Source organism: Mastigoproctus giganteus, chromosome 12 (assembly GCF_048544385.1).
Source record: "Mastigoproctus giganteus isolate SK-2022 chromosome 12, ASM4854438v1, whole genome shotgun sequence".
Taxonomy (NCBI): Eukaryota; Metazoa; Arthropoda; class Arachnida; order Uropygi; family Thelyphonidae; genus Mastigoproctus; species Mastigoproctus giganteus.
This window is the reverse complement of record NC_143586.1, coordinates 32,746,227-32,769,116: the sequence shown is the minus strand read 5'-3', so window position 1 is coordinate 32,769,116 and position 22,890 is coordinate 32,746,227. Positions and strand designations below refer to the sequence as shown.

General features: G+C 35.7%; 2 protein-coding genes across 2 annotated transcripts in view; both read right to left on the bottom strand.

Annotated features, from left to right (window-relative positions):
• LOC150076862 (multiple coagulation factor deficiency protein 2 homolog) overlaps positions 1-21,742 on the bottom strand; it is a 73,323-nt gene extending 51,581 nt beyond the window's left edge. Inside the window, exon 1 of the mRNA XM_090386929.1 lies at positions 21,641-21,742. The gene's annotated coding sequence lies outside the window, so the exon portion shown is untranslated. The remainder of the gene's footprint in view (positions 1-21,640) is intronic.
• LOC150076863 (peptidyl-prolyl cis-trans isomerase-like 4) lies at positions 20,025-21,739 on the bottom strand. The gene has a single exon (XM_090386927.1). It carries the CDS (start codon positions 21,737-21,739, stop codon positions 20,057-20,059), a length of 1,683 nt encoding a protein of 560 aa, XP_090243053.1. The 3' UTR covers positions 20,025-20,056.
• Positions 21,743-22,890: the final 1,148 nt, after the last annotated feature.

Below are 22,890 nucleotides of genomic sequence, written 5' to 3'. Positions count from 1 at the left end.
AAGGCAATGGTCAGGCCACGCCTTGAGTACTGCATACAGGTCTGGAGGCCTCATTTTAGGAAGGATGTAGATTTGCTTGAACGTGTTCAGAGAAGGGCAACAAGATTGGTGAGGGGAATGAAGGGATCCTCTTACCAAGAGAGGCTTAAGTTCTGCAAACTGCAGTGGCTGGAGACTAGGCACCTGCGCGGTGATCTGATCGAGGTGTATAAGGCCTTGAATGGGTTGAGCACGCTGAATTCTGATGGGATCCTTCCACTTGTTCAGATTACGAACCTAAGGGGGCATAAATTCAAATTAAGAAAGGACAGATGTAGAATAGATGTGCGGAAATTTGCCTTTAGCCAGCTGGTGGTTAATTGCTGGAACAAACTTCCATCTGTCGTTGTGGAAGTTGATAGGTTGAATAAATTTAAGGAGGAACTGGACAGGCATTTGGAGGGAATGGTGTGATTTTTCTTGCATCACATGCTACTACTACTACTGCTACAAAGGGTAAGATCAAAGGGCGACATGAGTAATAATAGACTTGTTTTCCTTGGAACAGAAGTTAAATATAATGTAGTCATATTAGAGAAGTGATGCAGGACCATCCAAACAGGAGTACAGTTATACTTCAGTTAGAGCATGTATTCGTTCAGGAGATATATTGTCTGACCAATTTGATTGGATACTATGATGCAGTAACAAAGAAACTGGTCCAAAAAATTATTTTAATATCATATACTCAGATATGAGGAAAGCTTTTGATACCTTTGCACATAAGACTGCTATACAAATTGGCAAGTTACTGCTATAGATAAAGGGATGATTGAGTGGGAGAACACAGAGTGGTTATTAATGGGAACTGCTGTTTGCAGACTAACGATATTAGTGGAGTTCCACAAGGTTTGGTGCTAGGACCAGGACCATAGTGGAAAATGATAAAGATAACTGTACAATCAGAAATGAAGGTCTCTGAGCAATGCACACAGGTGCCAGAACACTTACAGGGTTTTGTGAATGATATACAGGAATTTCGCTAGCAGGAATAAGGAGGTGATTATCCTATAAGGCAATGGTCAGGTCACATCTTGAGTACTGAATACAGGTCTGAAGACCTCATTTTAGGAACTGGTGTAGAGTTGCTGGAATGGGTACAGAGAAAGGCAACAAAGACTGGTGAGGGTAACAAAGGTGTGTTCTTACCAAGAAAGGCTTCAGTTCTGCAAACTGCACCCTAAACATCTCAATCAAATCACCTGAGAGGTGACCTGATTGAAGTGTTTAAGGCTTTGAATGGCTTGAGCAAACACAATGCTGATCAGATTCTTCCTATTGCTCAGACTATACACACAAGGGGACATAAATTCAAACTGAGGAAGGATTGTTGCAGAATAGATCAGCAGAAGTTTGTCTTCAGCCAATGGATGGTTAATTACTGAAGCAAGCTTCCATCCGTTGTTGTGGAGGTTTAATGGCACATAAGCTGCTATGGCTATAATGTGCCTAGTTGTGGAAGTGGATGGTTTGAATAAATTCAAGGAAGAACTGGAAAAACTATTGCAAATGCCAGAAAAAGGTTTTTCCTTTTGCAACTTCTTCCATCCCATACTTTTACTTCTGTTAAAACTTGATGGGCATAATCAAGCTATAATTGATTATGAAAATCATGTAATTATGAAAGCAAAAACAACAACAAAACTTAAGAAGGGGGGAACCACGGTAAAGGGATTCAATCTGATGTAATCAAAACTAAAGGTGAAATGCTGTATATATACATATAGCAATTCACCTTTAATTGTGATAACATTTAATCAAATCCCTCAACGATCTAAAACGAAAAACTTTCTCAAGTTTTTCGTTTTAGAGTTTATAATCGAAAGATTTGCATAATTGATTACTTCGAAATCTTATTCCTACATCTAGGGTGGTGCCCCAAAACCTTACTCAAGCTTCTAAATTCCATCTAAGAGAGGGCAGTCAAGTTAATTAATGATCATTCATTTACAAAGTCTCCACTATCTTTCATAGATTTCCTACAGATACCATGGGCACTGTTCTGAATTGGCATAAGTAATTCAACCTACTCCCTTCCAAATCCAGTCTGATTACATGCCGCAACTAGTCAGCATTCATTCACTGTCCAACTCCAAACTTTTTTCTCTTCCTCATTTATCCCATCTATGTTTTCTTCCTTCACATATATTTCCTGAAAATTACAATCTACAGAAATTCAAGTCTAATGTCAACAAGTATCTTCTTCCGTCTTCCCAACTTTCAACGCATGCATGGGACTAAGTACTATAGGTTCTAGTACCTTTTATGTTTTGGGGTTTCATAAAAATGAGAAAAAAGTAAAAAATAAATTAAAACCATGTTAATATTTTCAATTACAGGGTTCTTGGCCAGATAACTAAATATAAATTGGATTTTAACTTGCAGCAGCAAGGCTCCAAGCAATTTAGTATTAGTAGTATTACAATGGCAAAGTGATGTAAGGAAGCATACTGTCCGCATCCTCATAAAAATAATAAATAAATAAAATCTCCAAACGCTCAGTCTCCCCATTGCAAAAAAAAAAAAAAAAAAAGAGAAAAGAAAAGAGACTATCCTTCTCCACCTGAATTTTACCATGCTCTCTAAATCACAGCCACCTTGACAAGCAATTTATTCCACTGCTTTTACAATATGTTGCCCAAAAGTAACTTTCACAAGATCCAGCTTTCCATTACTTCTTAAAATTTTACATTTGTGCAGTTGGTTATCACCTCTCCTACCAGTGAAAATATACTTCCCTTGTTCACTTTACTGATTCCTTTCAGGGCCTTATATAACTCAATTAGGTCTCCAGTTCATATGGACACTGATTGGTGCTCTTCACCAATATGATGATGATCATCAATTTGAATCCTCTCTAGAAGTGCTTTGGGTTTCCCCCCCCCTTCCAAGATGCAGCCTATATTAGAAATGTAATCTCAATATCATCTTCTATAGAGGAACAATGACATTCCTTGCTCTATTTGCAAAATTCCTATTTATCATAGATAGAACACCATGTGTCTTCCTAGACACCTGTTTACACTGTATGATAAATTCCATCTTACTGAATCGAAACTCTTAAGTCTTTTTCATCCTAAATACTTTTTATTCTTTCCCCAGAGAAGTTAAATTTAACTTTACATTTAGACACATTAAATTTCAGTTGCCATTTTTCAGATAATACAGGTAGTTCTCGACTTTACGAGTTAATTCGTTCCTAGCACATGTTCGTAAAATGAAAACTCGTAAGGCGGGAATTTATTTCCCATAGACATAACGTTAAAAATTGGGATTACGTTCTCAACAATGAAATTAGTTAGCTAATTAGTTTATGTTTAAACAATGACTGATTTATCGAAAGAAATGAAAACATAGCCTGTAAAATCAGCAAATTATAATAGAGAAATTTACGACTTACAAATGTTAAAGAATGTTTATTCTTTGTCATCGATTAAATACATACTCGTTGAGCACTCATTATTGGCTTGGCACTCGTTGGTTTATTGCACAAGGAGTCATCTTATTCAGAAATGTTTCAAGAGGCATTTGTTTCCAAGATAATCTTCTCTTTTAATTATAAATTTCATCATTGCATGCACAAGCATTTTTAAACGACACACACAAATTGCAACTAACACAATTCGCGAGGAGTAACAAGTTTACGAAGCTTAAAAAAAAAAAAAAGGAATGAAGAGAAGATTCTGAAAATTTATTTGTTTTTATACGATAGAAGATTTCAGTTAGTGATTTGAATTGGTAACTAATACAATTTACAAACCATGTTCATGACCTTTTATATGGCCTTAAGGTCACGCTCGTGACCTGAAAACGACATTCTAGAGAAATAAATAGCTTAGTTATACAGCGAAAATTTCAACTTCCGAGATCCTGAAACGAATTACCAAAAAAATGTGTTATTGGGTTCACATTACGGTATTTTAATGATACGATGGTGTCTCTGGAACTGATTAACATTGTAAAGAGAGGTACACTGTATTGTATAGCTATGCACGTGGTTCGGAATGCGGTATTTATGAATGTTTAACATTCATTTTTTGCAATTATTGTTCATATTTTCAATTTTGTTGATACTTTGGAAAAAAACTCGCAAAACTGGGAAGTCGTAAAGCGAAAACTCGTAAAGTGAGAACTGCCTGTATATCCAACCAAACCATGTATTTTGAAGCAATATACTGGTTTTGTTCTCATCCATTTTACCTTCAAATCATAAGCAAACTTCAACAGCTTATCTTTACTCCCAAGTCATTGAGAGATTAGAAACAAACAGATCCCAACAATTAGCAAACCATTCTCTCCACAACAACTAATTTCTACTTTTTTTTTTTTATTCAACAGAATTATTAATATACAAATCAGTTAGACATATTCCAGCCAACTGAACTCAACTGACTAGTTCTTATTCCAGGTAATTTCAATATCCCACCCTCTTTAACCTAGAGATAAGGGAGTCTATCCTAAATATGATTCTTAAAATAGTGATAGTCGCTTATCCCCTTAGGTGCCATGATTTGTCCTGATTTCCAGAAAAACTTAAACTTAAGTGTTTTTCAGATAAGTATTTTATCCAAAGGTTTCCCATGACACCAAATGAACCCAGTTCTTGTAAACTAATCTAAGTTCAATTACTAGTTTATTTATGTGGAAGCTGGTCAGAATATCAGCTGTAAATAACTTATGCATTTCTTATCTTTTTGTTTCCAATTCTTTTAACCAACTTTCGTGGTATAGTTACCTTTTTAAAACAGTTTTTTTTTTTTTTTTTTTAGTTTACTAACCTGGGGTCATGCATGTAGGACCTTTGGATCCTACACATTTTCAACAATATTGCGCTCATTGTCTATTTGGTCCACACATTTGAAAGACAATACCTTTCAACAAGTGTTTTCTTTGATTTTTCCATCGAACATTCCAGACATCTCTGTTCATTAGAAAATGCAGGATTAAGTTAAGCCTATTCTCAATAATTATATGCACAGGTGAAGAAACAAGAATTAAAAATTAGTGGCATTTCTTACATCCAATTATTCAAGTGTGGTGGCTTTATGTTTTATGAAAGTGTCTCCAACAGTTACACTCTCTGGCTGTGTGTTGTTGAAGAGTCTGGCAGGCATACAATTGTTGGAAGCACAGTTTTTTTTATTTAAATTTTGCTCGCTAACAGTGAAGATAACTCCAAACAAGGGAGGTGATTAAAAAAAACATGTCTAAGTTTCTTTAGAAGGGGTTTTATTTTTAAAATAATTTTTAAATTTTTTGCCAACTGTTCTATTTAAGAACACAATAAAGGATGGTGTCCTTAAATAGAACAAATATGCTTGCATCGCATCTCAGACACTTTTTTAATTATATTGTGCGGACGAAGCTCTTTGACGCTCTTGGAACAGAGAAGTTTTTCCTGATTTATTTTCTGATTTATTAGCTTAAATTGTCATATTAACTTATTTCTAGAGTAGCTTTATATTCCTAGTTACGATACTTAGTTTAAAGTTTAACTTAGACAGAGATTTTGTAGGAATTACTTAGTATCGGTAACGGTATCAAATCCACGTGTTACAATGAGAGGTCTTTTTTTTTTAAACCAAATTTAGTCGATTTATTAACTAATTGTTATATTAAATTATCTTCTATAAGCAGATTATAGACCTAGTCAGGATCCTTAGTTTATTCTAAATTGAGATAGCAAGATTTGGAAGCTAATCAATACTTACGAGTCCGTAGAAGTACTGTTCGAGAATTCCCGCCATTTTTACACGATAGCATAAGCTTAGTGTAGTATAGTGCATAATATAATATTGTCAATTAATCAGTAATTCTATTAATCTTGATAAACTTTATTGTCAATCAAATTGTACTTTTAACTCTATATATATATATATATATATATATATATATATATATAACGACTTAATCGTAACAAATAATTAATACATAACTATAGTGGTACACGTGATACGGAAGTTATATAAAGGGAACTCGTAGAAAACACTAGATACCGAAAAAATAAATATAGCGTTATAACTGTTTGGGGATATAACTAAGGATTTAATTTCGTTTTGAAATTTTATTGAATTAAATCGGAATCATGACTCAGACCAGAGCAGCAAAGCAAAAGGCTCAAGCTAATGGGAGTGCTGTGGTTCAGGGGAGAACTGAGGGGGGGCAGTTGCCCTCTGAATCACAGTCTTTTAAAATGCACTGTTTACTTGATGTTTGCGGAGCAGTCAGGTACGGGACATGATACTGCCAAGAGGGATGTCTTTGTGTGTGTGCACGATGTAAGGAGTGCAAGGAAATCAGGCGACAACTCAGCGTTGTTATGGGCCTTTATGAGAGCTTGAAGGACAGGGTGGATGCCCTCGAAGGAAATAAATTGAGGGGCCCATCAAGCACTCAGCCGCCCACATCAATGCCAGAGCTTGCACTTGGTCATCAGGCAACACAGAGGCAGCCCCCTAAGCAGAATGTGCTGGTCCCACAGGAACTAGTAGTTGTTGGTGACTCTATTGTCAGGGAAGCGGGGCACATGCTTTGTAAAAAGGATAGGTGGAATAGGACCAGGGTATGTCTGCCAGGGGCAAAGGTTGATGACGTAGAGCGGATATCATCTTTTAAGGGCACAAAAGGTGATATAGTTGTACACGTTGGCACTAATGATATTAAGAGTAGGAGACCGGCGGAATTACTTAGCAAGTACAGGTCACTGTTGAAAAAAAGCCGTGAATTAGGGTTGAATTTGAAAGTGTCTGCAATTCTGCCCAGACACGATAGGAGGGAGTATATGATGAGAGCCTTGTCGATCAATTCGGCCCTGGAGGGATTGTGCAAGGCTCAAGGGGTAGAATTTTTTTCAGCCTGGACTGTACTTGTTATCTTGGAAAGGGTGCAAGAATTTTTGCTGATGCTGTCGAGGCAGAGTTAGGTGGGTAGGAAAACTGCTAGTTGGGGGGATACAAGGACTAATAGATTAACAGTAGCCACTGGCAGAGGTGGAAGTGATTCTTGCACTGCTTCTATTGAAATGAGCAGAAGCCTGAAAAACAAGATGCAGGATATTTCAGAGACTGCTGGGAGTCATTGCAGTACAAGTAAACACATGGGTTGTGTTAGGGTAGCCAAGAATAGAAACAGGTGTATGTATACCTGCGTGTACACCAATGCTAGGAGTTTGGTAAATAAATTTGATGAATTTGAGGTATTGCTCAAAACATCAAAGGCAGATATTGTTGGGATATCAGAGACTTGGTGTCACACAGATAGAAGGATTGCAGAACTGGAATTTGGGGAATACAATGTGTATAGAAAGGATAGACAGGACAGGAGGGGATGAGGGGTTATGCTATTATTATTTAAGAAACACATAAAGTCCAAGGAAGTGAAGCCAGTCGACATCGATGGACAGGGCAGTGTCGAGTCAGTTTGGTGTGACTCGACACTGCCCCATAGGGAAATCAAAATTGAGAGTAGGAGTGTGCTATAGGCCTAATGACTCTGATGAGTATAATAAGATATTGTACAGGGAAATAGAGTAGGCCAGTAAATCAGAGAGTCTTATAATGGGAGATTTTAATTTCCCAGATATTGACTGGAATTTGTGGGTTGGTCATTCGCACACTAGCAAGGCTTTTGTGGATTTATTGGATGATTGTTTTCTACATCAGCATGTTCATGAGGCAACAAGAGGGAGCAATACTCTTGATCTGATTATCAGTAGTGATTCATTCTTCGTGCATTAAGAATCTGCAGATAAATGAACCACTAGGTGGCAGTGATCACAGTGTGTTGAAGTGGGATTTACTCAAGGAGGTAACTACATCAGAGGTAAAGGGAAGGGTTTTTGTTTTCGTAAAGGCGACTATGATGGTCTGAGACAGTATTTAAATTCTATACAGTGGGACCAACTGATGATGTTACCAACAGCAAACTCAAAATGGGAAGCATTCAAGGAACTAATCTTGGAGGCTACCAGGCTTTACATACCAACTAAGAAATATTGTTCAAGGTTTAGGCCTAAATGGTTGTCAGATGAACTAATGAGACATGTGGCAGAGAAGAAAAATGCATGGGATACATACAAATTAATGGGTGACATGGAAGCCTATGATAGATATAAGCTGGTCTGTAACCAAGTCACAAAGGAGATTAGGCAGGCAAAGGCAGACTACGAAAAATCCTTGGCAAAGGATGCAAAGAAAAACAGAAAAGAGTTCTTTACCTATTTAAACTCAAGAAGGAAAGGGATGAATCAGATCGGTCCACTGGATATTGATGGTTCAACAGCTGAGGATCCTGCTCAGGTGGCTAACAATCTAAACGAGTATTTTGCATCTACATTCACGCATGAGGAGTTATTCAGGAAGGAGTATGATGTAGGTAAAGTAAACATTGGCAGTGAGCTGGATGATTTTATAATAACTGAGAGGAAAGTGGAGGAGAGATTGTTGAGGATAAACATAAAAAAAGGCACCTGGGGTGGATGGGATCTATCCAGTTATATTAAAGGAGGTGGCAAAGGAAGTAAGCAAACCCCTAGCCATAATTATGAGAGCTTCTTTGGACTCGGGGGAGGTACCCATAGACTGGAGATGTGCAAATGTAACCCCAATTCACAAAGGAGGATCAAAGGCTGACACAAGTAATTATAGACCTGTTAGTTTAACTTCTGTTCCAGGTAAATTAATGGAGGCACTGGTTAAAGAAGCACTGCAGGATCATCTAGACAAGAATTCAGTTATAGCTCAGACGCAGCATGGTTTTGTTAAGGGCAGGTCTTGCCTGACCAATTTTATTGGATACTATGATGTAGTCACAAAAGAACTGGATGCAGGGAATAACTTTGATATTATATATTTGGATCTTAGAAAGGCTTTTGATACTGTTGCACATGGAAGACTGCTACACAAATTGGAGCAGTGTGGCATTGGAGGCAAATTGCTGCTATGGATAAGGGGGTGGTTGAGTGGCAGAAGACAGAGAGTGGTAATCAATGGACACTGCTCAACGTGGACTAATGTTATTAGTGGAGTTCCTCAGGGTTCAGTGTTGGGTCCGTTGTTGTTTTCGGTGTTTATGAATGATATTGATGATGGGATATCAAGTTTAATGTCCAAGTTTGCAGATGATACAAAGGTTGGCAGGGTTGTTAAGGACACCACTGACGCTATGCTGCTGCAACAGGATCTGGAAAGGTTGAACAGATGGGCTGAGAGGTGGCAAATGAAGTTTAACATTGACAAATGTAAAGTACTACATATGGGAAACAGTAACCCCAGAGCAACGTATCAACTCTGCGGTACTACACTGACAATGGTGGAGAATGAAAAGGACCTGGGGGTAATTGTGCAGGCAGATATGAAATTCTCTGAGCAGTGCAGACGAGCTGCAAGAGTAGCTCATGGTGTCTTGTCAATGATATACAGGAATTTTTCTAGCAGGGATAAGGAGGTGATTATTCCCTTGTATAAGGCAATGGTTAGGCCACATCTTGAGTACTGTATACAGGTCTGGAGGCCTCATTTCAAGAAGGATGTAGAGCTGCTGGAACGGGTACAGAGAAGGGCAACAAGATTAGTGAATGGAACAAAGGGTTGCTCTTACGAAGAAAGGCTTAAGTTTTGCAAATTACAGAGTCTGCAGACTAGGCACCGGCGAGGTGATCTGATAGAGGTGTATAAGGCTTTGAATGGTTTGAGTATGCTCAATGCCAATGGGATTCTTCATCTTGCTCAGAATAATCAGCTCAGAGGGCATAAATTCAAATTGAGGAAGGACGGATGTCGGAGAGATGTGTGGAAATTTGCCTTTGGCCAGCGGGTGGTTGGTTGGTGGAACCGACTTCCATCACTTGTTTTTGAAGTTGACAGCCTAAACAAATTTAAGGCTCAACTGGACAGGTATTTCGAGCGAACGGAGGGGTAAAATGGGAGTGGTGTTTTTTTTTTTTTTTTTTTGGCTGATGCTGAAAAAGCTTGCTTTCTTGCATCATATGCCTCTACTAATGCTAATGCTAAAAAAACATAAATTTTGGCTTTTTTTCTGAATTAAACTATGTTCAATTAATTATGATCTCCTAAACTCAATTACAAAATACTGAACAAAAAGAAAAAGAAACCAAAAGAGAAAAAAAATGCCCTCAAAACATCTTTTTTTCCCACTTATGGAAGTTTCTGCTCATTTCCATTAACAAATTCTATATAAAATCTGGAGTTCTTTATAAAACATTTACATATCTTATTTTCTTTCCTATGTCACCAGGGATGGCTGAAATTTCTAACTCGTCTTTCTCTACCTCTTCAATTATACTGCTCAAAGAACACCCCCATGTTTCAAGTCTGGTTACAGAATTAAGTAACCAAAAATGAGTCTCAATGAACAGCTAATGTTTTCTAACCAAAGAATGAAAGAATTGCTTTAAAGAGCAAACAGTACCAGGTATCCAAAGCATTGACAACTTCTTTTTATAGAACCAAAGTCTTTGGCATAAAACAATATTGGATGCATACAACCACATTTTTCTACTTTGTTAAATTGAACTCCGGTGGAAGAAGAAAACCATGTTGCAAATATTTGTAAACATAGATCTTCTTATAAAGAAATAACAATATTAACTTTTAACTTCTCAATTGCTTTTGCAAGCCCATATAAGCCAATGGGCTAATCAAGTAGTGTAAATGAGTTACAAACTGAAAACCTATAATGCCGAAACCACTTTTATCATACACAGAGTAGTGTCACAAAAATACAGACTTTTTTGTCATGGGTTGATTCTCAGTCTGTCCATAATAATTACAAAAAATCATTTGCAAATCTTACAACTGTAGGGTAATTCATGTTCTCAAGAACCTTAAAAAAAAAGCAAGAAAATGCAGGTGAGAAGGTTTACAAAATCTAATGGGCCTAATTTTCCACATACCCAATATGCAATATAATGCCCACAAAAGACTTGTCAAATTAGCATCTGCTGTTTCATTAGCAGACATTCACACTTTTCTTCAATAACTCAACAAATTTTGCTAATAACAGCATCATAAATAGTATTAAGATAATGCTTCCTCAGGGTAGCTTCATTTGGAATGGCTTGATTTATATATTTTAATATTTTTCAATTTGAAAAGACCCATGAAAATTTATCCCATCATCGACAGGATTCGAACGCAGGTCTTTTCCACCCAGCGTGGGGAGTATGGCAATCCTACCAACTGTGCTACCCATGAGGGCAATGCAAAAATTGTAATATAACTTAACCTGCTGAAAGGGACGTTGCTGCTTACTAAGACAAGGCACACCCCCTCTGAAAAGTCACTTTTCTCTTCTCTGGCAATTTTTTCTCATTTTTAAGGGCACAATATGAATTTTTTTTTTTGCAGCCTTTTCCAATTTTCATCTGTAGTAAATTCTTTCCTGTGGTTGACAATCGAATTCCACAAGTACAGCAGCAGATTTGATTTTTAATATTTTGAAAAGAAAACTCCAACTGCCAATTGTTTAAATTTTTTATAGAAAAATTGAACTGTTATGTTACACATTCAAAGAATGTTCTTTCATCCAACATAACTGATGGCACAAGAATTAAAGCAAATACTGTTGGCATGTTTTCTCATGCTGATATTATGATATTTTTAATGATTGAAATCACATTTCCGAGATTAACAAAATATGTAGTGTTGCTAGTAATATTTGTATTATATGCATTTACAGGCACTAATGATTAAAATGGCTACAACATGCTTTTGTGTATGCGTATAATCTAACGTCTACTTCTCATTATCCAATTCTGATATATGTAACTTCTTAGAATTAAGGGTCGCATAAATTAAACTGAACAAGAGCGAGTTAGTAATATTTATGTTAAAATTCAGTGTTCTACATATAAAATGAACATCATTTTAAGTAGTTAAAATTGTAATAATTCAGTACTCCCAAAAAAATGGAAACAAAAAGTTACAGTTGACAATATTTCAAATAAATTAAGTGAAATGAAAAACTTTTGACAAAAATTTAAAGCCATGATAGAAATACAGTAGAAGCTCATAAATCCATTAACATAAATACATCATAAATTCATTGGGACCTAGCACTTGCCAAATTTTGAAACCAGATCTTCAACTAATGTAAAAGGGTACACAATATATCAACAGAACAGAGAAATAACAATACTACAATTATAGTGCATTTCTCATTTCGAGAAACATTCCCAAGCATCACAATATAAGCTTTAAATAAAAAAATGAAGAAAATAAACAATAAATCAAATTGTTTATACATTATGTGGCCACTACAACCAGAAGTCATTTCACTGTAACATTTTTATTGTAGAAGATGAACCAGCACAACAGTTAATACTTGTTGGTTTTTGTTGGTAGTATATAGGCTCAATTTCATAATTGTGCGAGCCATTGTCTGCATGGTACCCTATAACCATGGAAAGTGTATTGGTAGCACTGCACTAGAAGTGAATTTGATAACCTGCATAAGAAACTTTTTTTTTCCAGTGAACACAGTAAATGAAAATGGAAAAAATAAAGTTGCTACAGTTGCACCTTACAATTTAAATTTAGTCTGGACAGTGTAAACATTTTGCACTCTTTTCTATAATGTGACCTCTATTTTAGGGAATAAGCTATTCTGCTTAAAAAGATAAACTTTTGTTTATATCCAGGACAGCCAAGGCCAGAAGGGTTTACAACTTCATTGTAGCTGTTTGACTGCAGCCAATTTATCAGTGCAATAGCAATGATGGGCACTTTTTGTGACAGCATACTGGCTCTACCTCGAAATGTGCAAATTTGAATATGTGTGTGCATGTGCATAAGTGTGTTACTACAGGGCCACGGCATATCTTCAGAGCACTTCTTGTCAGTAAATAATTAAGTTTTGGAAATCACTGCACGAGATGAGTCAGAACAAATCAATCAATGGTTATATTCAACTTTCTTTGATGACCTATTTCTCTAATACAGCATGTAAGACAATGAAAATAATAATAATAAAAAAAAGCTGCTATAAGTTCCAATTTAAATTAAATTAAACTGCAGGAAACTGTTTTAGCTTACCAAGAGCAGTGTTTCTCGATGTCAGTGAAGATGATGTTATGGCACGTTGGTTTGCTAACACAGTTTAGGAGAAACTACTTTCAGTGGTTTCTCCTAATCACAACTGACACTTGCTTCTATTCAAACTGTGCTCTTTTTAATTTTTTTAAGAAAAGGCTTAGAATATAATGAAAATTTTAAAATGAAAGTTTAGAAAACTTTCTCGGTGATGTAGTAACTTTACAGATGTTGCTTGAGCAGCATGGCATGTAAGTAACATAAATATATTAAAGGAGAAGAATGAACACTTAACCTATATGAGATCTAAACAGCTGTTTATTTCCAGTTGGAAATTAGACATTTCTTGGTATGTTCCTACCACTTCATCAACTGCAGTGATGAAGCAAAAAAAAAAAAAGTGTAAAACAGAGTTAAACTGTTACATTACCTATAGTAAATTATTATTTACAAAAATTATCGATTAAGGTTACGTGTGAATATATTTTAGGTTAGTTTTTAACTAATACATTTTCACTTTAAGGACAGATTTAAATAATTCATTTAGGGCAACAGAAGTTAATTAATGTACAAGTTTATGTGTGCAATGGCATATCTACACGTAGCCAACTACTAAGTAGTTACAAATTGGCATCATTTAAGTATATCTCATTGTGAATACCTTCACAACGAGTTACCATGATATTGCACTACCTTGAATAAGTAACGCTTCACCAATGGAGAAGACCACTGTTACTTATTCTCGGCGGATACCACCACCCAGATGGCACCATTTCAGAGCTTAGTGGCTCTTCGTCGGTGGTTGGGCGTGAGTGTTTAATTCATACCCTGGTTGTTGTTGTTGTGATGGAGTTTTATGAAACATAGGCTGCCAGGGCCACATTGTGTCTCAGGTACCCTGGTGTTGCAATGATGACAACCCTATTTGCGAAGTATAACTCCACAATATGAGAGATACCTAATGGTGTACAGTAATTAAGAATTATATAATTCGTTTAGGGCAATAGCCTCAAGTTACAAAGAAGTTAACTCTTGGTGGATACCACCATAACTAACATTTGTGCAATGGCGTCATGTCTACACGTAGCCAACTACTAAGTAGTTACAAAGTGGCATCTTTATTTAAATGATGTGTTAGCTAACTTATTTGTAACCCGAGGCTATTGACCTAAACGAATTATGTAATTCTTAATTACTGTACCATCAGGCATCTCTCGTATTGTGGAGTTATGCTTCGCAACTTGGTTGTCATCATTGCAACACCAGGGTACCTGCCCACCCACCGATGAAGAACCAATAAGCTCTGAAATGGTGCCATCTGGGTGGTGGTATCGGCCAAGAATAAGTTCCAGTAATCTTTTTCATTGATGAACATTACTTATTCGAGGTAGCGCAATATCATGGTAACTCGTTGTAAAGGTATTCACAATATGAGATACACTTCAATGATGCCACTTTGTAACTACTTAGTAGTTAGCTATGTGTAGACATGATGTCATTGCACAAACTTATATGGATAGATTTAAATTAAATTTAGAAACTTTAGAAAATATATACAGCAGGCCCTCATTATAACGTGGTTCGCTTTACGCTGATTTACTATAACGCTATTCTTATATTATAACTTGTATCTGACTATAAAGCTGTCACAAATCACTATAGTGCCCTTTTACAGATTGCATTTTTGGCATATTTAACGAAATCATTTCATTTAATGGAGTCTATAGCTTGAAAATGAATAGCAAAACAGCATTAAAACATTTTCCATGGCCACTTGAGAAATTTTCTCGCACGCTAATTTAATTGCAGTACAGTGACTTGTTACGTAGTTCCGAGATCAACATTTTAAAAAATGATCAAGTATATTGCTTGTAATATTTAGTCTAGTATATAATAATAAGTCTAGTCATCACTCAGTACAGTATTGGACACCATGCATAATGGACAGTTTACTCGAACATTGTATCATAATTAATGCAACCAACGCAGTTACATTTTCGAAGAGTTAATAATGGTTGATAAGAATGAAAAAGCAACATCTGGACGCAGTACGAAGACTATAAATGTAAGAAAAAGACTGAATTTGAAAGTTAATTAGATGTTTTGAAGAGAATCGATTCCGGTCAACAACAAGTGGATGTGTGCCATAATTTAGGACTGGCAAAGTTTAACTGTAAGAACAATTATAAAAAATTAAGAATCAATTTTAGCAGCGGGAAAGACAGCTGTTCCACTGCAAGCAACTAGGGCTAGGCCGGCTATTAGGATTGAAATGGAGAGACTTTAACTAATTTTATTGAAGATAATATCCAATGCAGAATTCAGTTAAGTTAAATATTATAAAAAAAAAAAAAAAAGAGAGAGAGAGATTAGTCTATATGATAATCTGAAGAAAACTCACCTAAAAAAAAAAAAAAAAATGTGGAACCATTTAAAATTAGTGAGGGCTGGTTGAATAGATTTAAAACCCAAGGAGAAGCCACAAGTGCAGATCAAGGAGCCAAAACTTTCAAAAAAGAACTTGTTAAAATTATTGAAGAGGGGTATTATGTGTTTTAGTTCTCAAGTTTTTAACATAGATGAAGCAGGACTTTTTTTGAAAACGAATGCCTAAAAGAAGTTTCATATTGAAAGAAGAAAAAAAAACATGCCAGGTTTTAAAGCAGCGAAGGATTGGTTGACTTTATTGTTGAGTGGTAACGCTGCGAGGGATTTAAAATTAAAACCCCTTTTAGTTTACCAGGAAGAGAGCCAAAGTACAACTCAAAATCGACACATTTTTCATGATTAATTTCATCAAATAAATTAAAATCAATTTAGAACAATTAAATTCATGATTTTAATTGGAATTTTAAGTTTAATTTTGATAAGTAATTACCACATAATTATATATGTATGTAATGCAGAATATTTTATATGTACAAATATTTGAATATTAAATATTTTGACCGACATTTGTGCATCTTTTCACTACTGTTTATTATTGATTAGGAAATATCCTATGGCACCAACCGCAACTCAAAAATACATATATTACCTTATGGGAATGTGGCGCACACTTAGTTTCCGGAACGAATTATCAGTGTTAAGCATGGGTCACCTGTACATATATATACCGGTTGGCTATAAAATAAGTTTTTCTATTCAGGAGACCCTAGGGTCAAAACTGTTAGAGATAGAGCTGTGAAAATCGGTGGGTATGTCATTTAGGGTATGGGGAAGCAATTTGCAGAAGAAAAAAAAATTATTTCAAATTTCTGCCACAAGGGGAAAATGGCACTGCACACATGTAAAAGTTGTTCACCTAAAGACACACTGCTTATGCAAATGACATCCTGTTAGATAAATGCAGAAAGGCCAATGCCACCGTCAATAGCTATTATGGCTCTTGCAAAAAAGGAATGTGCTCTTTTAATAAAACTGTTCTACCAGAATAATAGTAATGCTAATGCAGCACTACGTGAATATTGTAAACTTAAAGGTTTGCATAAAGGATCTTTGACATTAGTGGGGCTTCGAAAACTAATAAAGAAATTTGAAACGACCAGGGAGTAAGGTGTAATTCCAGGCAGGGGACGACCACGTATTGGAACGGAGGTAGTGTGGCTGGATAAAGTGGCAGTTGCAATGGCCTCCAAGTCAGAATGCAAAACACTACCATCCAGTAGTGCCAGAAGTGTGTCAAGAGACTTGAACCTTCCTTGTTCTATTGTACGTAAAGTGCTTTGAATAATTTTACAGTGGTTCCCGTACAAGATTCACGTAGTGCAAGAACTAGTCTTCTGATCTGCAACAACGAATAGACTTTGCTCTACGATTTCTGACTCGTATGGAACTTGACGATATATGGGCTTGAATGATCTTGTGGTCTTGAACTTGACGATATATGGGCTTGAATGATCTTGTGGTCTGATAAGGCACATTTCACTCTTCATGGGACTGTAAATGCACAAAACTGCCGAATATAGGGAACTTCTCGTCCATCTGCTGAACATGAAAAACCACTACAAAGTCCATACATTACAGTATGGTGTGGATTCACAGCAGAGTTTATAATTGGACCATTTTTCTTTGAAGAGTCTACACCTCATGGCCCCGTAAGGTGTACAGTAACTAGTGCATGGTACTGAGCTCTTCTAAGAGATCACATTATTCCCACTCTGCAAGAAAGACAATGCTTAGAGACCATAGTGTTCATGCAAGATGGTGCCCCTCCCCACGTTGGTTGACAAGTGAAGGAACTGCTCCATTTAACATTCGGAAATGATTGCATAATTTCTAGAGACTTTTCGCAATTCTGGCCAGCCCAATCACAAGATCACAATCCCTACGATTTCTGGCTATGGGGGATACCTGAAAGACAGAGTTTACTGTGGCAGCATACAAATGCTTGTCAATTTGAAAGCAAGCATTAAACAGCATGTGGCCAACATCCCCAATGAGATGCTATGTGAAACTGTTGCACGCAGTCCTCCATTTTCAGAATGTCATCTCAAGTGAAGGAAAGCACATAGAACAATATCTGTAGATTTCTAAGTTCTGATATTAAAATCTACTCCTAAGTTAAGTATTCCATCTCATGTTTACAGTGCCAGTTTCTCCCCGTGGTGCCAGAAATTGGAACTAATTTTTTTTCTTCTACAAATCGCTTCCCCATACCCTAAATGACATACCGCCGATTTTCACAGCACTATCTCTAACCGTTTTGACACTAGGGTCTCCTGAATAGGGAAACATTTTAAAACCACCTGGTACTTGCTGTCATTACTACTTCACTGCTACATTGTTTATTCTGATCTATGTAACACCGAAGTAGCAACAATACGGATATATTTTCTGAAATACCTAAATTTAATTCATATCTATCCTTAAAATGCATTTAGTTAAAAATCTAACCTTTAACTTTCTTCTAATCTAACTTTCTATAATTTCTATAATATAGAAACAATTTTTTCCCATAATAATTTTGCGCTGTCTTTCTTTCTATATAACAACTTATAACAATTTAACTTTCCCCTCATTTTATTTGCTGTCATTGATAAAATGGTAGGAACATACCACAAAATATCTATTTCCATCTGTATATAATTTCCAAACGGAAATAAATGGGTATTTTAGATATCATATAGGTTAAAAGTACTTCATTCCTTTCTTTTAATACAGGGTATCCATAAAGTCTTTGTGCACTTTAAAACTGCAATAACTTAGGTTCTACACAACATAAAAAAAACCCAGTAAAATGCATTGTAAAACTAATTTATTCTGGTTTTTATACACAAAAACAATTAATTTATTTTTGATTTTGTTTTTTAATTTTTTTCAGATAATCTCTCCTACAAGGGATGGATGACTTCAATAAAAAAGAAACTGAATTGTGTCCTCTGGCTAGAAGAGCTTAAGTCCATATCAGCGGTTAGAAGAAAATTTACGACACACATGTAAAGGAAGCACCACACAGAAAACCAAACTGAATGAAGAAGGTTGAGAGAGTTGTTGGTTTTTAGGAGCATTAGCAACTAAGGCCATATTGCTCCGGGTTGAGACATACTGGTTCTATTAACAATAAGCCATGAACTGGAAGGCCTGGATTAAGCAAGAGGACTGTGGCATCTGACAAGGAAGCTTTTCAGCAAAGCCCACAAAAATCACTAAGATCTCTGGAACTCTGTGTTCCTAAAGCAACAGTGCACAAAATTCTTAGTGTAAAATTGTACACAAGTGACCTTACAAGATTCAAGTGCATCAAATGTTGCTGGAAGAGGACTAACATGCAAGATTAACTTTCTGTAAAAGTTTAATGAAATGTTGAAAACACCACCTTATCTCTTGAAAAACTAATATTTTTTGATTAAGCAACATATCAGATTAGTGGCAAGGTTAATTGTCATAACTGCCATATTTGTGGGATAAAGAAACCATAATAAGTCCAAGAACATGAAAAGGATTCTCCCTAAAGTCAATATCTGGTGTGCCTTGGGAAACATGCACATAACTGTGGTTAATGGTGATAGTTATCTTGCAATACAACAAGATTTTTTCATTTGTAAATTAAGACAATTACTAATTAAAGACAACACAGTTTTTCAGCAAGATGGAGCACCTTGCCACTTCATTTGGAATGACAAGTTTTAAATGAAGCCTTCCCAAACAAATGAATTGCCAAAGGTAGGCAAATTGCTAGACTAGCTCACTCACCCAATTTGTCCCCATTGGACTTTTTTCTATGGGGGCATATTAAAGTGTGGTTTATTCCTCAAACCCTTGCTCACAAATGCAATTAATGCTGTAACTGAAATACAACTGGAGAACATGTTTACAAAATTGCAAACTATTACAATTTTATCAGTAATGACAGATGTTAAATCTTAACAATCTTATGATTACATAGTTTAAAACTAGAATAAATTCCCTTTCCAATACAGACTGTTTTTATCTCATATAGAACCCAAGTTGTTGCAGTTTTAAACTGAACATGGAGTTTATAGAAACCTTGTATATGTATTAATTCTTTTAAAGCCACAAGAGATTTCTCAATGCAAGCAAAACACTGAATTAAGACCCACAATCAAGACTCACACTCACACTCACAACTAAGTTACCAGAACAATTTCCAGCATCACGTTGTAAGCAATAATTTAAAGAATTCCCCATTTTGCAAGATAATAAAATGTATAGTTTCAAATAATAACTATACATACATGATGAGTTTGACTACATTGGAAAATGCATTCTTTTGGCTACAGCAAAATTTCTCATGGTTGTAAAAAAGCAACTGGTAAAGAATAGGCCTTGAGGAGTAATTTCTAGATTATCGTTTTATTTTTTTTTTAAATAAAACTTTTCAAAAAGTGCCATATTTTTGAGTTTCAGATTCATGAGGTTTTACTGTATGTGGTACAATATTTCTTTAAATAAAATTTAATATGCATAGCTACATGTTTCATGAAGCAGAAAAGCAGCATATCAAGTTATTCTGAAGAGCTTGAATGCCTTCGTTTTTTGTTTTTATGAGAAACATGCTTCGAATGTTTGTGTTTGGAAGATGAATGTTTTTTGTTATGCCTGCTGTCATGAGAACTTCTTTCTCTCGATGATGAGGAGTATTCGTGACTAAAATTAGTTTTATGGTGTCTCGATGAACTCTCATTACCTGATGAATCAGATTTATTTTTTGATTTTCTTGTATGTGGTGATCTGTGTCTACTTGAACTATGGGGAGAATGATGTTCATTTTTGCTCTTTCTTAGGTCAGATTTTTCACTGTGATGCCTCTTTTTCACCTCTTTTTGACTTGAAGTATCTGAAGGCGTGTGGTGTTTCTGTTGATGTTCATGCTTGGTGTAAGATTTTTGTTGACTGTCTAAACTGGATGATGCTGAAAGCTTATCATTTCTATGTGATGCAAGCAGAGACCGGTCACTTTCAGATTTAATACCCCTATCTGAGTGTTTGTTACTAGATTTTCTTGAGATATGCGTTTCCTTTGTCTTTTTCTCTGAAGGACTGTTACTCCTACTGTGGTGTTTCTTTTTCTTTTTATGGACAGATTTCTTCTCTGTTTCATTTACACAATCATTACTTAATAATAGTTGATAATCACCTTGCTGATGACCTTTTGCACTTTCTTTTAAAATACATTTTGGCTTCTCTTTTTCTTTTTCCTTCCAATATATATTTTTCCCTTTAAGTTTGGCAACTGACTGACTAAAATCAACATGAATGCGTCTGTCATCAATTAGAACATTATCCATTTTAAAATATGCATTTTCACAATCTTTTTCCTTTTCAAATTCAATAAAAGCATATTGTAATGATTCTCCAGTTTTTCTGTCTCTAATCACTTCACAGCTTTTTATTGTCCCAAATCGTGAAAATATTATCTCCAAGTCTTCAGCTGTTGTCACAGGATTAAGTTTACAGACAAATAAGACATCTTCGGGAGGTTTTATTTCAGCATCTGGAATATCTCCAATCATTTCCAATATGGTTGCTCGAGCTTTAGCTTCTTTATCCTTAATTTCTTCCTCAATCTCTTCTATGCTTTTGCCTTTTGTATCATCAATCTCTTCATCAGCTGCAATGCGATCTGACTTCAACTGCTCTTCTGTAGGTTCTGGTGATCTCTCTGGGACAATTAGTCCTTCTGGATCATCAAATGGATCATCAAGTATAATGGTATGGGTAATTCTTATATCTTGATACGGTCTTCCTTGTTCATCACAGATGGCATCATTGATTTTGTTTAAAACATCGCCACCTTCAGCAACTTCTCCAAATACTGTATGTACTCCATCCAAATAGTCAAGGTCTTCACCCAGCGTAAGGAAAAATTGAGACCCATGCATATTGTTTCCATTGTTTACCATTGACAGAGTCCCAAATTTCTGGTGCTTAAGTCTTGGTTTTGTTTCTGCATCAAAGAATTTTGCCTGCTCACCATATAACTGACAAAATATTGATTCTCCAGCTCGGCCAGTACCAGTAGGGTCTCCAGTTTGTGCAATAAAATTGTGTTCTATCTTGTGGAATAAACAAAAATTATAAAATTTCACCTTGCATAATTTTAGGAAATTCAAACATGCTCTTGGTCTCTCATCAGTATACAAGTCCACCGTAATATCTCCAATTGTTGTTTCCAAGATAACTGACATCTTCATAAATATCTCAAATAATTCTGCAGAAGATAAAATGTTAAAACATTTTTATTATGTGATAACTTTTAAAATATACAACAAGAATTCAGAACTATGAATATTATTTTTAATGACAATATTTTTCATAATTTTAATCACCACACAACTGAGGACATAATTTCATTCAAAGTTCATCAAATTTATGTAATCAATATTAATTATGAATAACCTTTTAAATCTTGCATAGGAAAACTCCTTCTGTGGTATTAATTGTGACCAAAATGTAAATTAACTTTTTCTGTTCCACAGATTTTAAATAGATCTAAAATTAGTTTATTCATTTTGAAATCTGCAGTTTAAATGAATAAATATGAAATAAGAAAGTGCTAAAAAAATTAACTAGTTTAAGTTTAAATCTTATATGGGAAGATCTAGTGTTACCCAAATAGAATACCATATGAAAAAATCAGTCACCCCCAAGTAGAGATGGTGCCTACATGTCACTCTTATTGTGGGGGTTGGCATGTAGTTGGGTCCTTCATTGTGTGAGAGATCTCTGCAACTATTTTCATAGCTACTAAGGTTTGTATATATGGTTTGTTGCAGATTCACAATGTTGTTCCAATTTCTTTATCAAAGCTGTACGGCAGCCTAAATTTAGCATGGTCCACAGTGAAGATTATGTAAATACTGAAATTCACGTAGCTATTATTATTAAAGTTTAATGATACAGTGGCTGTTGTTGTTATTTGGTTTTTAGGAGCATTAGCAACTAAGGCCATATTGCTCCGGTGCGGTGGTCATTCCCTGACCTTTCTGCATCCTCCGTATTTGGTGGTGACGGGCTCGAACCCTGGTCTAATCAAGAGGCGTGTGCTACACACTGCTGCTCCTTCCCACCTGGCTACGGAGGCGCCAAAGTTTAATGATACAGTGGCAGCAATGGCCATATTGTACCTATATATTCCTGATAGAAACTGATATAATTGTTAATTAAAAGCATCCATATAATTGAATGCATTATAAGTAATTGCAGAATTCAATCAAGTTAGCATTGTTTCCTATAAGGTAACATAGTGACAATGGCTCAGATAAATTTGACAAAGATTTAAAAGTCAGTCCTGGTAGTGCAAGCAGTCTATGAGGATATGCTGCACAGTTAAAGAGTG